This window comes from Heteronotia binoei, chromosome 1 (assembly GCF_032191835.1).
Source record: "Heteronotia binoei isolate CCM8104 ecotype False Entrance Well chromosome 1, APGP_CSIRO_Hbin_v1, whole genome shotgun sequence".
NCBI lineage: Eukaryota > Metazoa > Chordata > Lepidosauria > Squamata > Gekkonidae > Heteronotia > Heteronotia binoei.
This window is the reverse complement of record NC_083223.1, coordinates 107,270,636-107,284,750: the sequence shown is the minus strand read 5'-3', so window position 1 is coordinate 107,284,750 and position 14,115 is coordinate 107,270,636. Positions and strand designations below refer to the sequence as shown.

The window sequence follows — 14,115 nt, the reverse complement described above, 5'->3', positions numbered from 1 at the left end:
CAGAACCAGTTGGTTCTCCCTTGCAAATTCTCCTCCTCGGCACTGCCGACGCAGTCCTCGGTTCGGTCTCCTCCCTTCCTTCTCCCCAGGGCTTCCCAGCCCTCCCTTAAAAGTAAAAGAAAAGATCTGGGGAAAGGAAAAGGGGGAAGACTCCCCACCCTTTACTGGCGAGGCATCGAGAGGCTGTTATGGCTTCTCGTTGATGAAGGGGCGATACTTCCACATAGTTTGGAGATTGTCCACCTTCTTTAATTGTTTTCTTAACCAACACCCCAGGACAATCAGCACAATGCACAGGATGATTTGAAAGGCTAAAATGACCACAATGGGGTGCAGGATCACATTCAGAATCGCGCTCCCAGTAGGGCTCCAGCCAAGAATCGCGTCAAGGAACGAGTGTTTTCCTGTATCCTTGATCTGGGTTAAGAGATTGGAGATTTCGTGCCCATCGTGTCTGACCACCATGGCCGCGGTATCTCCGCTCCTCTTAATGTCTTGCAGGGTTTGCTTTAAAAGGGGATGAGACAGCAAGGATCTAATCGCTCGCAGCCCCATGCCCAAAAAGACTGGCTGGATGAATTTGAACAGGCCAGGGGCTAGCAGAATTTCTTCCCTAGTCCATATGGGGACTGTAAATTCAATATCGCATCCTGCAATGGAGGATAGGTTGCAAAAGCATCTGTTAACACCTGGTAGCATGGGTTGAACATGGAAGGTATTTATGATGAGGTACTCACAGTGTGTCCTCACACAAGCACACCCTCTTCCCAAATATACAAAGGCGGAGGCATTCTCTTGTCTGAGCGCATATTTGCATTCTTGGGGGGAATCCCTCAAGGGGTTCACACAGGGGTGGTGAGTCTGTAGAGTCTGCTCGTCACAAATAAAGCCTAGATTGTCTTTATGTACACAAGCCTGTAAGTCTACTGCTTCCCAGCTTCCGTTCTCATTCCTAGCCCATTTGTCTGAGTCTGAGGAATACAAAACTTCAGCTGGTCCCACTTGCAGCCCTAGCGGCACAACTGGGTGTACATAAAAATCTTTTTGCAGTGGGCATCAAGATGAGAAGCCTCAGTTCCTGTCTGTCCAGAGAAAAAGAGGTATTAACTAGAGTCCACCATGCTTCTAACTCCAATTGCGGGGTGGGAATCTCCGGTCTAATCAATTGTTTGATCTCTAAGGGAATATTCCCTTCCGTGGCTTGCCTGATCATGCCCATGGTCATTGCTAGATTCATAGCTTGAGCCTGGGTGCATGCCAGTGCTAGAGAAATATTAACCTGCAGAGATTGAGTGCCTCTCAATAGCAAGGCAAAATCTCCTTCAATTTGGTTTTCCCAATTAACCAAGATGGAGCTGATAGAATGCTGGACCTCAAAAATGGTGTGGAAGGAATCATTGAGAAATGTAGGAGGTGGCATAGGCGAATTTATTTGCTAACGTCTCTATATTAATAGAGTCCAAGACCGCTACTCCTCCAGCAACTGGGGCTACCCAGTCTCCTACAGACCGTTTTAATCTGCGAGGATTGTTTCCCACCCATAACTGCAGCCAAGCCTCCCAGCCTCTTTTACTGGGTTCTAAGTAGGGAGCACATTGTGGCAGCCTCTCAGTAGTGTTTAATCCTGTCAGGCTGACCCTGATTTCTTTCAGTACCATCTGCGGGTGGATCAAGACTTGCTCTCTTATATCTCGCTTAATCACATGAGAGCCAATTATGTGGGAGTTTGTGTTTAGGGTGGTCTCAGTGTCTAAGATGAGAGGGTTAAATTGGAGCTGAGTAAGATTTCCTATCGTGAGGGTGTAGTTTCCTTCCTCAGACGGGAGTTTTGTGCTGAAGATGCCCAGCTTTGTAAATTTCATAGCTGTCACAGGCTCCTGTTGGCATAAATGGTCTATCACCATAAACCAATCGGGAGGTCCCTGTATTTCCAACTCTGAATCAGTAACAATCCAGTTTTTATCTGCCCAGGCAGTTAGCTGGTAGTGGTGCGTCTCTCCACTAGGTGTCTGTAATGAGAACGCAAGTGTCTTCTCTATTCTAGAGCCAATTGATAACATAAATTTGAAGGGGTCCCCTGCTCCCCATACTGCGGTCGACACAATGGCAATTTCGCAGTATGGCCCCATGTCCTCAGTAAACCCTTTAGAGGCTGGAGTAACGCTAGGGGTTGTTTTAGGAATTGTTGTTAATTTTCGTGGGCCTTTTGGAACATAAACACAATGCATTGGCACCAAAGGTCTCATAGTATCCTCATGAGAAAAACAATACAATTCTTGAGTCAACATTCTGGTCCCAGCACATAGCAAAATCATATTTGGTGGTCTAATCCATTCCTCGTCACAGCTGCGAAAGTCATAGCTGTTCCTAAAAAGTCTGCTGTCATTTTCCTCATAGTTGGATTTTATGACTTTGCATAGCATGACTTCTTTGGGATATAGGCTGGTCTTACACCTCCAATGGGAGAAGGGAACTATGGTAGGCAATACTGCTCTGCTAGCTGTACATTTCTTTTGCATTAGCATCAACATCAAATACATTGCATACATTATTCCCCATATCAATCTTACCTTTGTTTTCTGGTAATCCATATTGTGTACCTAGAATAAAAATAAAGTTGCGCTGTAGACCCTTATTGCTGCCTCTACAAGCATTAAAGGGTTAGGGCAAGAAGGTAGGGGTAGTAGGTAGGGAAAAAGCTTTAAAAACGCAAGTCAGTAAAAAAAAACCTCGCTGTGAATTCTGAAATGACATTGCTGTGTTACCTTTCCTATACCCCCCCTAGATTTCTGTGTACAGGCCTATGTCTCAGAAATCTCCTTGTACCTTAAATTGCTCAGGTTACTCCTAGGGTAAGGAATGTATCTCCTAGGGAGAAGTCTATAAGGTCGGGGCATGGCATAACAGAAATTTGCCTGACTTCAGCTCTCTGCTGCTGCGGTGAAGTATCGGGTTGCTTGGTTGGATTGGTGCTAACAGGCGCGCCCCCCTTCCATTCCTTGAGTTGGGAGCAATGGAAGTATTTCAGCCAAGTCTCCCCGTTCTTCTTCTGGAGCTCCACTTGGTATACCGCTGGGCTGATTCTCTGTGTTATTGGGACTGGACCTTGCCACTTGGCTTCCAGGGAGTGCTCGTTCTGCGAGAATTTCCTGTACAGCACTAGCTGTCCTGGATCCCATACACGAGGGTTTTTGACCCAGCCTAGCCTTTGATCCATGGTCTGTTGTGCTTTGCCCAGTTGTTTGGCTACCTCTAGATGGATGTTGTGGACTTCTGTGACTAAGGATTGCACCCACGCATCATTCACAACCACGGGCACCCAGGCAGACGGAAGTTGTGTTTTAAGCCAGAAGGCTTCCGGCAACACCATTTTCCTTCCTGTCATGACCATGTGTGGTGTGTGGCCGTGAACGGCGGTAGTTCCCCTCAGGGCCATAAGGATAATGGGGAGTTTATCGTCCCAATCCCTGCCTGTGGATTTCACTACCTTGCGTAAGGCTTCCTTGATAGTTCGGTTTGTCCTTTCAATCGCTCCTGAGGCTTGGGGGTGCCCAGCGATATGGAATCGCTGTTCCACCCCGAGAGCTTTGCACAGCTCTTTTGTGACTTCTCCAACGAAGTGTGTCCCCAAATCTGAGTCCATGACTCTGGGGATCCCCCATCTTGTCCATATGTGGTTAAATAACATTTTCGCAGTTGTGGCAGCAGTATTATATTTGCAAGGGAAAGCCTCCACCCACTTGCTGAAGGGGTCGATCACCGTGAGGCAATATCGATTCCCTCTAGCTATGCGGGGGAGGGGACCTATATAATCAATTTGTATCCGAGCCCAGGGTCCTTCTATTCTTTGGTGCTGGATAGGAGCTTTGGGACCTGAGGTGTCGGCATTAACCATAGCGCACGCTAGGCAATTATTCACCCACTGCGCGACTTCCTGGCACATGCCCGGCCACCAGCCCATCTCCTTTATCCGCTCCAAAGTCAGTTCTCTTCCTCTATGTCCCTGTTCGTGCACAAACTTGATCAGGTCTCCTCTGACCTGTAAGGGCACAATCCAGTGTTGTTTGCCCTTGTTGTCCACTGCCCAGTAGATGCCATCTTGCTGAACGATGGTATATCTGCCTGTTTCATCCTTTTGGGCTTGGGCGAGCTCCAGAATTTCTGGATCATCTTTCTGTAACTCAGCCAAGTCCATCAGGACTTCTCTCCCTTTGTTGCGCTTCCGGGTGGTAACCGGGTGCAGAGGAAAGGCGGGGGGTGAACGGAAGGGATTGGTGTCCGCGAATGCGGCTTCTTTAGCAATAGCGTCTACTCTATTATTCCACATGCCTTCTTCTGTGTAGGTCCTCTGGTGTCCTTTAACATGTGTTAGGTAGGTAGACTCTGTTCTAGCCTCTATTCTTTCAGCTATCTGCAACCATTTTGGGGGATGTGCCACTGTTTTTCCCTCACTATTCTGCCAGCCTTGCTTTTTCCAAATAGGCAGCCAGGCAGTTACTGCTTGCACCGTCCAGTGCGAATCAGTAAAGATCGCTAAGGGCACATCTAAAGGCTCAAAGTGAAGGATGGCTAGTACCGCCTCCACTTCAGCGGCTTGGCTGGAATGAGGGCGGACTGTTCCTTTAAGAACTAGGGAGTCTTGCACCCTAATGGCTCCGTAGCCGGTTCGAGCTGAGCCGTTTACATGGAAGGAGGACCCGTCGCAGAACCAACAAACAAATCCTTGTTGTCGGGCTTCCGCTAGGGTGATCCCACCATTAACCGGCCAGGGTATATGCTGCACCACTGGCAACAGACACTCATGCTCTTCCCCTTCTACAACCAGGCCATAGGGTGAGGGTGGTTCCTTTTGCTCTTTCTGGAAATCTACCCCCCTATTAGTCAGCGCCAGCGTCCACTGGGCGATCCGCTGGTTTGAAACTTGCCCGTCCTTAACTTTTCCTGAGAGAATATACTTAAGAGGAGAATGGGTGGTTTGTACTATCACCCTTGCTCCTCCTATTATAAACTCCCAATGGGTGAGACTCCACACCAGAGCGAGGCAGACCTTCTCACACGGGGAGAACTTTTCCTCCACGGAAGAAAGATTCCTGGAGGCATAAGCCACTACCCGCTGAGACCCCGCTCGTCTCTGGATCAGAGTCGCTCCTAGGCTGTGCTCTGAGATAGCCAGCTGAATGAAAAACGGCTGGGTGACGTCGGGGTGGGCGAGCGCCGGAGCCCTTGCTAGATCGCTTTTAAACTCTGCAAAGGCTCGTTGCTGCTCCGGCCCCCAATGCCATTGTACATCTTTCTTCAGGAGCTCATAAAGAGGTCGGGCTTTCTCAGAGAACATCTCTATGAAGTCCCTGGAAAAGTTAAAAGTGCCTAACAGGGCTCTTAGTGAATGGGAGTCTGTGGGGGCAGGGAGTTTGGAGATAACCTCTACTCTCTGCGAGTCTGGTGTTCTCCCTTCCGCCCCTAGTGTAATGCCGAGGTACTTCACTTCAGTTTGCACTAACTGAGCTTTCTCCCTGCTGGCTTTAAATCCAGTTTCTTGGATGAGGCTAAGAACTTCCTCAGTGACTTCCCGAACCTTCTCCTCCGTCTCTGCATGGATCAGCACGTCATCTACATAACTGAGCACACAGTCCTTTGACCCAGGTTGCAAGCGATCCCACATCTGCACAACATGTGCGTGACAGATGCTCGGGCTCGAGTGGAAGCCCTGTGGCGTCCGCTTGAATACGTACTGCTGGCCGCGAAAAGTAAACGCGAATTTATACCAGCAGGACTCATGCAGGCAGATCGAGTGGAATGCGTTGGCCAAGTCCACCACGCTGTAGAACTTGGACCTTGCCGCAATGGCGGCCACAATCTCATTGTATTTGGCAACCACTGGAGCTACCGGGGGAGTCACTGCATTAAGGGCTCTGAAATCGACCGTCATTCTCCAAGTTACTCCATCTGCTTTAAGGACCGGCCACAAGGGGGCGTTGCAGATGGACTGCATAGGCAGAATAACATCCCATTTCAGTAATCCCTCTATAGTTTTTCCTATTCCTGCCTCTGCTTCCGCGGGATATTTGTACTGACGCTGGGGAGGGGGATCTCGTCCTTCTATAAGAACACAAGCGTTTCTTACAGTCCCGCACTCCGCCTTGTCAGTAATCCATACCCCGGGAAATTTCTGGGTCCACAGATCTTCACTAACAGGGGATATGAGAAGGGGTGCTTTTAATGCTGCACATCGGTGCACAGCATTAATAAAGCTTGGACCTCCTGGGATTTGCCACAGGAAGCCGTTGGCCATGTCTATAGTGATGCTGTTTTTGGTTAGAAAGGGAGCCCCAAGCATGCCGTCATCTTCTCCTGCATTGCTACAAGCGCGCATGGTGGCTTTAAGTTTCCCTATAGTAACTGGTATTTTCTTCCAGATATATGAGGCGTGGCTTCCGCCTGCATATCCGGCCAGTTCCAAGGTTCTTTCTGTTTGGGTTCCCTGAGTTACTAATCTTGGGTGGAGCACACTGATAGAGGCTCCTGTGTCTACTAGTAAATTGGCAGATTTAATCTTCCCTGGAGCCCCAATGCCTGCCTGTACCATTGGTCTCCCCCAGATGTCTAGCTTAAATTTAGCCACTACTCCGTCGGGGAGATCTGTGGACTCCGGGCACCCCTAGCGCAAACCCTGGTCCTCATAGTCAGGACCGTCGAAGAATGCTTGTTGATTCACTGCAGCTACCGGTTGCGGGTATAGATAGGTTGTAGGGAATTGGTTTTGGGCCGGCGGGGGTGGAGGTGCCGACGGCTGCCGGCCTCCCCACCCCTGCACTATCTGTTGCTGCATTGCTAACAGCTGTGTGGTAGGGGCCTTATTCTTGTTGGTCAAATCTACTCCGGCGTTTATTAAGAAGGACCACACTCCTCTCCGCAGAGTTCTCTCTTCGGGTGTCATTTGGTTCCAAAAGTTTTCCCACTCGAGGTCTCGGGGGCGTGGGTTCCTATACCTCCTACCCTGTTCTTGTAAGTCTTGGTAGGCTTCCCTGTAGGGGCCCGTCATTATGTTGGGCTGTGGGGCTGGCGGCGGAGGCGCGGCTATAGGGGGTGTGGGGGCCGAAGGCTGTACAGTCGGAGGGGGAGCTCTTATTCCATCCGCGTGTTGGCTGGGGGCTCCTCCTGCTCCTTGTCTTCGCTTTGCCTGTCTCCCATTATTCCTTGCCTGATTACTCCTATTTTGTCCTGCCGGGAAGTTGATTGGAGCCGGCTGAGGGTTGTAGGGGCTGGGATTAGCTTCCCTCTTTTGGTATTGGGAATGAGGGCCGTTGTTTGCGTAAGTGACAGTGTTGACTGCCTCCTTACCTTTGTCCTTCTTCCCACTCTTTTTCTCCCTTCTAAGTTTACTCATGAACCTACTGACTCTTGCCAGGTTGGAGTGAAGGGTTCTCCATTCTGGGTCGTCTATATTGGTGGCTCCTAACAATCCCTGCGTGGTTGTGTTAAGGCCTCTAATGACATTCCTAATAAAAGTGGTGTCATTATAGTCGGGGGTTTCTTCATCATCGGGGAAGACTAGATCCGCGGCTTCAGCCAAAAATTGCTTTTTTGTTAGGTAGACCATGGGATCCTCGTCCGGGCCTTGTGTGGTTTGGTCATAAAGATACTTTATGTCCTCTCCTCCCATGCGGCTGTTAACACTTCAGCCATCCATTCTAGAGTGGTAATTGCATCGGAGCGTTGGACTACTAATTTGGCCCTTATCTTGTCCGCATCTGGGCCGGTTGCGGCCAATCTTAAGATCTGATTCAGCTCCTTGACCGCTATATCCGGGTATTCATTACGCACTTGCGTCATCCACTTAATGGAAGTTTCCCGGGTAAAGGGGCCAAGGATCTGAAAGGCCATTTTAACATCCTCGGTCTTCCAGTCCCTAATCTCTTTGACTACTCTTACGGTCTCACCGCCGTTCCCCTTTTTAGTGGTAGTCTGCCTAGTGACAACCGGGCGGACAGGGGCGGTGTCCTTTTTAACTTTCTTCTGCCACTTCCTCGTCCTCGCTCTCCTCATCTGATGTAAAATCATAGAGGTCAGGGGCTGACACAGTGGCTATGAAAGTTTTTTTAAGGTCTAATTTCTTTTGTAGGGCTGCTATCTCCCTTTTGCATGCCTCATGGCTGGCTGCGTCTCTTGCCCTTCGGTTCTTTTCTGAGGCGTATTCTATGGCGTGTTGTAATTTGTCATTTCGGGCTTTTGTTTGCTTCAACTCTTTTTCCAATGCCTTTATCTGCAGTTGGGCCCTTTTTAGAGCGGGTAGAGTTTCTTGCTGTGACAGTGCTAGAGCCCGTTTTTCTATCTTAAGATCCTCTATGGCCTTCTGTGCCTCTTGCCATTCGAGGTCCAGGCTATTATTCTCTTCCGCTAGCCTTTCTACCTCTGCGGCGTGTCTTCTATCCGATTCTGCCTTTTCTATCTCGTGGTTTTGCCGAACTTGTTCTAATTCTGCTACATGGTGCTGTCGGACTTGCTCGAATTCAGCTACATGGTTTTGTCGGACTTGCTCTAATTCTGCTTTGGAGTATGAGTTCCTTCTCAGCGGTTTGCCTCTGGAATTCATGCTCCAGCGCTTCTGCATGTCTTTTAAGAATTGCCTCCAATTCTTGTTCCTTTTTTTCTGCCTGTACTCCTTGCTGTTCTATTTGCTGATCTCTTTGTGTAAGCTGTTCCTTGAATTGTTTAATCAAGGCTGAGCTATCTCGCAGGGCTTCAAACAAGCCCCACGTCGCAAAGAGGTCCCTTTTGCCAGAGCTGATTGTTTTGTTGCTGCAATGTTCTTCAAATATGTCTCGGAAGGACTGGAGGGGGTCAGAGCCTTGGCTAAAGATTCCCCTGTTTCAGGGGTTATCCCCTTTCTTTACCAGCCACTTCTCCAACTTGGGGAGTTCCTCCTTCTTTGCAAAGATCTCCATGGGAATACAGGGACTGGGATTCCTTCTTACGTTCCCCTTTTTGTTTTGCCTACTGCCAATCTCTGTGATTGTGTTTCGGCTTGGGTTTTGGGTGGCGAGCCAATCTTCTGCGATCGGGCCTCGACCTGGGTTTTAGCAACGAGCCAATCTTCTGCGATCGGTCCTCGGCTAAAGTTTTGGGCGGCGAGCCAATCTTCTGCGATCGGACCTCGACCTGGGTTTTAGCAACGAGCCAATCTTCTGCGATTGGTCCTCGGCTAAAGTTTTTGGGTGGCGAGCCAATCTTCTGCGATCGGACCTCGACCTGGGTTTTAGCAACGAGCCAATCTTCTGCGATCGGACCTCGACCTAAGTTTTTGGGTGGCGAGCCAATCTTCTGCGATCGGACCTCGACCTAAGTTTTTGGGTGGCGAGCCAATCTTCTGTGATCGGACCTCGACCTAAGTTTTTGGGTGGCGAGCCAATCTTCTGCGATCGGACCTCGACCTAAGTTTTTGGGTGGCGAGCCAATCTTCTGCGATCGGACCTCGGCCGGAGAAGGAAATGTTGCCCAACAGTCAGAGTGCAGCGGTTTTCTGATCCGCTCGCCTTCGTGCCTGTTGGGTGCCTTAGACTAGCCTTGGCCTCGACTCGTGTAAGGACTTAGAATATGTGTGTGTAGGTGTATGAGTGTATGTGCAGTGTGTGTGCGTGTGTGCACTAAGCTCTAAAGAAAAGAGGGAAAAGGGGAAGGTGCTCTATCCAGATCTTAAAACGGCCCTCACCTGTCCTGACATTCCCTCCCATGATAGACGCGTTTAGGATGGCCTTGGGCCGGCGGCCAGACTTCACGGGACTTCCCCCTTGCGTTCTATCGGGCTCAGTCCTTTTGCAAGGTGTCTGGCCTCCTAGGTGCGGCTGAGAAGTCCACGCTGAATGATAGAAATGGGAGCAGCCCAACCCACAATTATAGAGATGCTCGCTAGAGCCGTTTACACAGAACTCAGTCACTCAATCACTCACGCAATAGCCTCGCTAGCAAGACTTTCTGAATGATGCAACCCTACGTCTGTCTATGTGAAGACACGCGTGTCGACTCACGTGTGTTCACACAAACAGGGCATGCCCGCATTCTCCACCAATTTCTGTAAGCCGAAATGCCCTCAAAACGAGGTTGGGGAATTAGTTTGATGGACACCCGGCTTTAATAGGAATCTTTTTACCAAATGTATACCAGGCTCAACCATCCAGAGAGTCAATGCTCAATAAAATGGACTCTAATTTAATAAAAACCAATTGTAATTTATTTAGAATAATAGTTCTTTCACACAAGATAAAAATACAAAACACTCACACATTCACACAGGTCTAGGAAACACAGATAGATTGATAGGGGAACATATATGGATAAACAGACAGGGTGATACTACCTCTCGCAGACTCCAAGGAAGACTCCGATGGCGACGAATGGGGGAGGACCCGAAACTGATCAGGAATCGGGGATGTATCTATACAGCGGGATATGGGGGTTGCTGAATAGAGAGCACACCTGTGGGTAGCTAGTCCACAGGTTATAAAGAGTCACCTACGTCCCGAGGGGATGGGAGGTGACTGGGAGGGGAGATGGGAGGTTCTGCTGATGACCACGAAGGCTGGACATCGGATGAACCAATGGTGAGTCTTTGGCGACACCTGATTGGGTGTATGTTTTGACCAATGAACTTCACCTTCATCCTGGGCATCCTGGAAACTTCCAGGTTGCGACAGGGCCTGGGGCAGCTCCAGTGATATCAGTATGGAAATGACAGGGTGCTTGGGATGAGATGGGATTATCTGGGAATGTGACAATAGGGAATCAGATATGGACCTAGGTATCCCCGGTGTAGACAAAAGACTTGGATGTGGCAGGAGAGATCCTTCCTCTTTTCTCATCGTCTCCTATACCAGAGCTACAGTCAGGATATTACTGAGTAATTAGGATCAACAGTCGAGCTATTAATCCATTCATAAAACGGATGGGTTGCTTGCGGGCTAGGAATGACTCAAGGTGTGTACGTGAGGTTCCCACTAAGAAGGAATGAAGCCCAACCAGGCAGGAAGATGGCTACAAGTGGTGTTAGCGAAACACAGTGGCTTCCATGCTTAGCGCTTCAACACCGGTCGCCTGGACAGCTCCGTGGCGGCGTAGTTTCTTCCCCACCATGGCGGACTCCACGCAGTAGCGGGGAAACGTCCGTGCATGTTGGCAAGCACTCTGTGCCTGTTTAGAACACTTGTACACTTAGGCTGCTTGTACACATGAGTCCCGTTTAGTTCCTGGATAGCTTTGCTTGCACTCTCTGGCAAGACGGGTGCAAGCTCACTTCTCCAGGCGCCCTGGCAACCATGTTTGTGACTATGATATTGGGAAAGAGGGGTCATTTCCTCACAACCTTCCATTCCATTCTTAGTTACCTTCACAACCAATTGTTTAGATTGTCTCCCGCCATTGACTTTGCTATGTTTTCTGTATCAATTTCAAGCTTGTTGTCCATAGACCTCCGTGTATAGCACCTAGAGATGTTCAGGGACTTATACTGAATACATGCTGCGATTGTCCATTATCTTCATACTTCTTTTTCCACTTTATGCAAATATGAAATAGCAGTGTAATTTACTGAACTGCAATGTAATCAGGGGCATGCATGCATGTCTAGAAAAACAGATCAGCAAAGAATAAAACAAGGCAGTCCCTTTAATTCTTTCACCACTTCTGTTTTAGTTTTGTATCTCAGTTGATCTGATGTTTTGTCTGACAGTGATGCCAGAAAGATGTGCAGTAGCTAAGTGAAGTGAGGAAGTATTCTCTGACATGGGAGACATAGGCTTTAAGAACAGGATTTGTTGTCGTTCTGACCACTCTTTGAAATATGGAGATGGCCCAGGCTGTTGACACAATGGAAATGAAATGGGAGGAATGACAGCTAGGGTGCCACTGGGAGAAATCTCAGAGCAAAACTGATCAAACACAGCATAGAGTCCATATTAGAACTTATTCTGTGGCAGTGATGATGGTATAAAGGCAATATTTCTCTGCTACCCTAGTCTGTGTGTAATTGTCCAGCTGGGCTGATCTATGTGATTTGGAAGTTCTTACATCATAGTCCAAGGTAATTGGACTCTTGACTGTACAACTGCCAGCTATGATCAAGTTGCCACTTATTTTGTGGACAAGATCACTCAGATCTGCTCTGAATTAGGTGCTGACATGGATGCTTGTCTAAATGAAGTACCTTTGGCATTTGATTGTCCAATCTATAGGGATACTTTTCAGCTTGTGGATCCCGAGGATGTGGACAAGATCCTTGAGCAGGTGAGACTTACCACCTGTGTTCATGACCCTTGCCCTTCCTGGCTGATCAAAGCTGCCAGAGGGGGATTTGCTGAGTGGTTAAGGCAAGTGGCAAGTGCTTTCTTGAGAGCACAGGCTCTCAAGTTTTCTGTCTAATTTTGAGGATGCTGTTGATATTCTGAACTGGTTGCTTGGAGTCAATAATGGGCTGTATGAAAGTGAAAAAACTGGAACTTAATCCTGACAAATCCAGGTGGGTAGCCGTGTTGGTCTGAAGCAATGTGACAGAGTCCAATAGCACCTTTAAGACCAGCAAAGTTTTATGCAGGCTGTGAGCTGACATGTCAGAGGTTCTCTTGGTTAGTAGACTGGCAGTCTGCTAACTTCAGATTTCCCCTGTTTTGGAAGGGGCTATACTCTTCTTGAAAAGCCAGGTTTGTGGCTTGGGAGTACTGCTTGACACAGCAATCACCTTAGAATACCAGGTGGCTTCTGCGGCTCAGAGTGCATTTGCCCAGTTCCAGCTGGTGCTCAACTGCAACCGTTCCTGGGTCAGTTAGAGCTTGCCAAAGTAATCCATGCGTCAGTTACATCTAGGCTGGACTATTGCAGTATGCTCTGTTTGAGGTTACCCTTGAAGCGTCTTTGGGAGCTTCAGCTAGAGAAGCATGCTGCAGCTAGACTTGGTGCAGAAAATTAGGATGTAATTCTGTTTAGCTGCCTGCACCAGCTGGAGTTTCCAGGTCAGTTCCAAGGGCAAGCCTGCCTAGAGTGAGCTATAGTAGTCAAGCCTGAAAGTGACCATTGCATGAGTCACTTTAGCTAGGTCTTGGGTGAAGAGATAAAATACTAGCTGCTTGATCTGCTGGAAGAGATAAAAGGCAGACCTGGCAACAGTAGTGACCTTGGCTTCCGTAGAAAGCCAGGCATCCAGGACCACATCTAGGCTCTTCACCTTCTGGGCTGGCACAAGTGTTATGAAAACAGTAGTGATAATAGTTTCAAATATACTCCATTAGAAGATTTTAGGTTGCATTCCTATTCACACTTACTTGGGAATAAGTCCACAGAATACAGTTCACTTGCATCGATATCAGATTGTTCACTTGCATCGATATCATGGTTCTCTTACATCATGGGAATTCAGGTGAGTTGCATGTGATTCCAAGAGTTCCTATACAGGTACTGACCAGCCCCAGATCTGGTTATCATCGGCAAGGCTGCTATATGATGTGCCCTCCAACCATGCCCAATGGAGCATGCGTCTAAGAAAACAAGGATAATCAAAGCTGTGATCTCATGTAATTCACAAGATAAATATTTCCTATATGTTGTACTAGGTTTGCCTGTTTGTCCAGAGCTAACGAGAGAAAACATCCCAAAGACCAAAGATGTGGGACACTTTCTGTCGGTCACTGGGACCATTATTCGTACCAGCCTAGTGAAGGTCCTGGAGTTTGAACGAGACTACATGTGCAGCAAGTGCAAACATGTGTTTGTGGTCAAGGCTGACTTTGAACAATACTATACTTTCTGCCGTCCATCAACCTGCCCTAGTGAAGAAGGCTGCAACTCATCCAAGTTCACTTGTCTCTCAGGAACAGTGTGTGCTCCCAGCAGTTGCAGAGACTATCAAGAAATCAAGATTCAGGAACAGGTTTCAAAAACACTTAACTCAGTTTCTTTTCTGGGTATTAATTCGCTTCAGGAATTAATGGATAAACTCAGTTTTTCTTTTTTTTGACATTAGCTATGCCTCAAGTTGTAGTTCTGCACGGTAAAATCTGAGCTTGCTTGACAGATAAACCAGGACTGAACATGCTGCCTGTTCAACCGATGTGAGACATAGTTACCCATCTT

The 14,115-nt window shown here is 48.2% G+C and overlaps 1 protein-coding gene across 2 annotated transcripts in view; it reads left to right on the top strand.

Moving 5' to 3' along the window:
* The window catches only part of MCM9 (minichromosome maintenance 9 homologous recombination repair factor), a 57,308-nt gene that overhangs the window by 8,212 nt on the left and 34,981 nt on the right, over nucleotides 1-14,115 (top strand). For both annotated transcript variants that reach the window (XR_009555402.1, XM_060238637.1), the window contains exon 3: nucleotides 13,596-13,912. Coding sequence is in view for 1 of the 2 variants with exons in the window: in XM_060238637.1 (XP_060094620.1) it covers nucleotides 13,596-13,912 (317 nt within the window). In the remaining variant the exon portion in view is untranslated. The remainder of the gene's footprint in view (nucleotides 1-13,595; nucleotides 13,913-14,115) is intronic.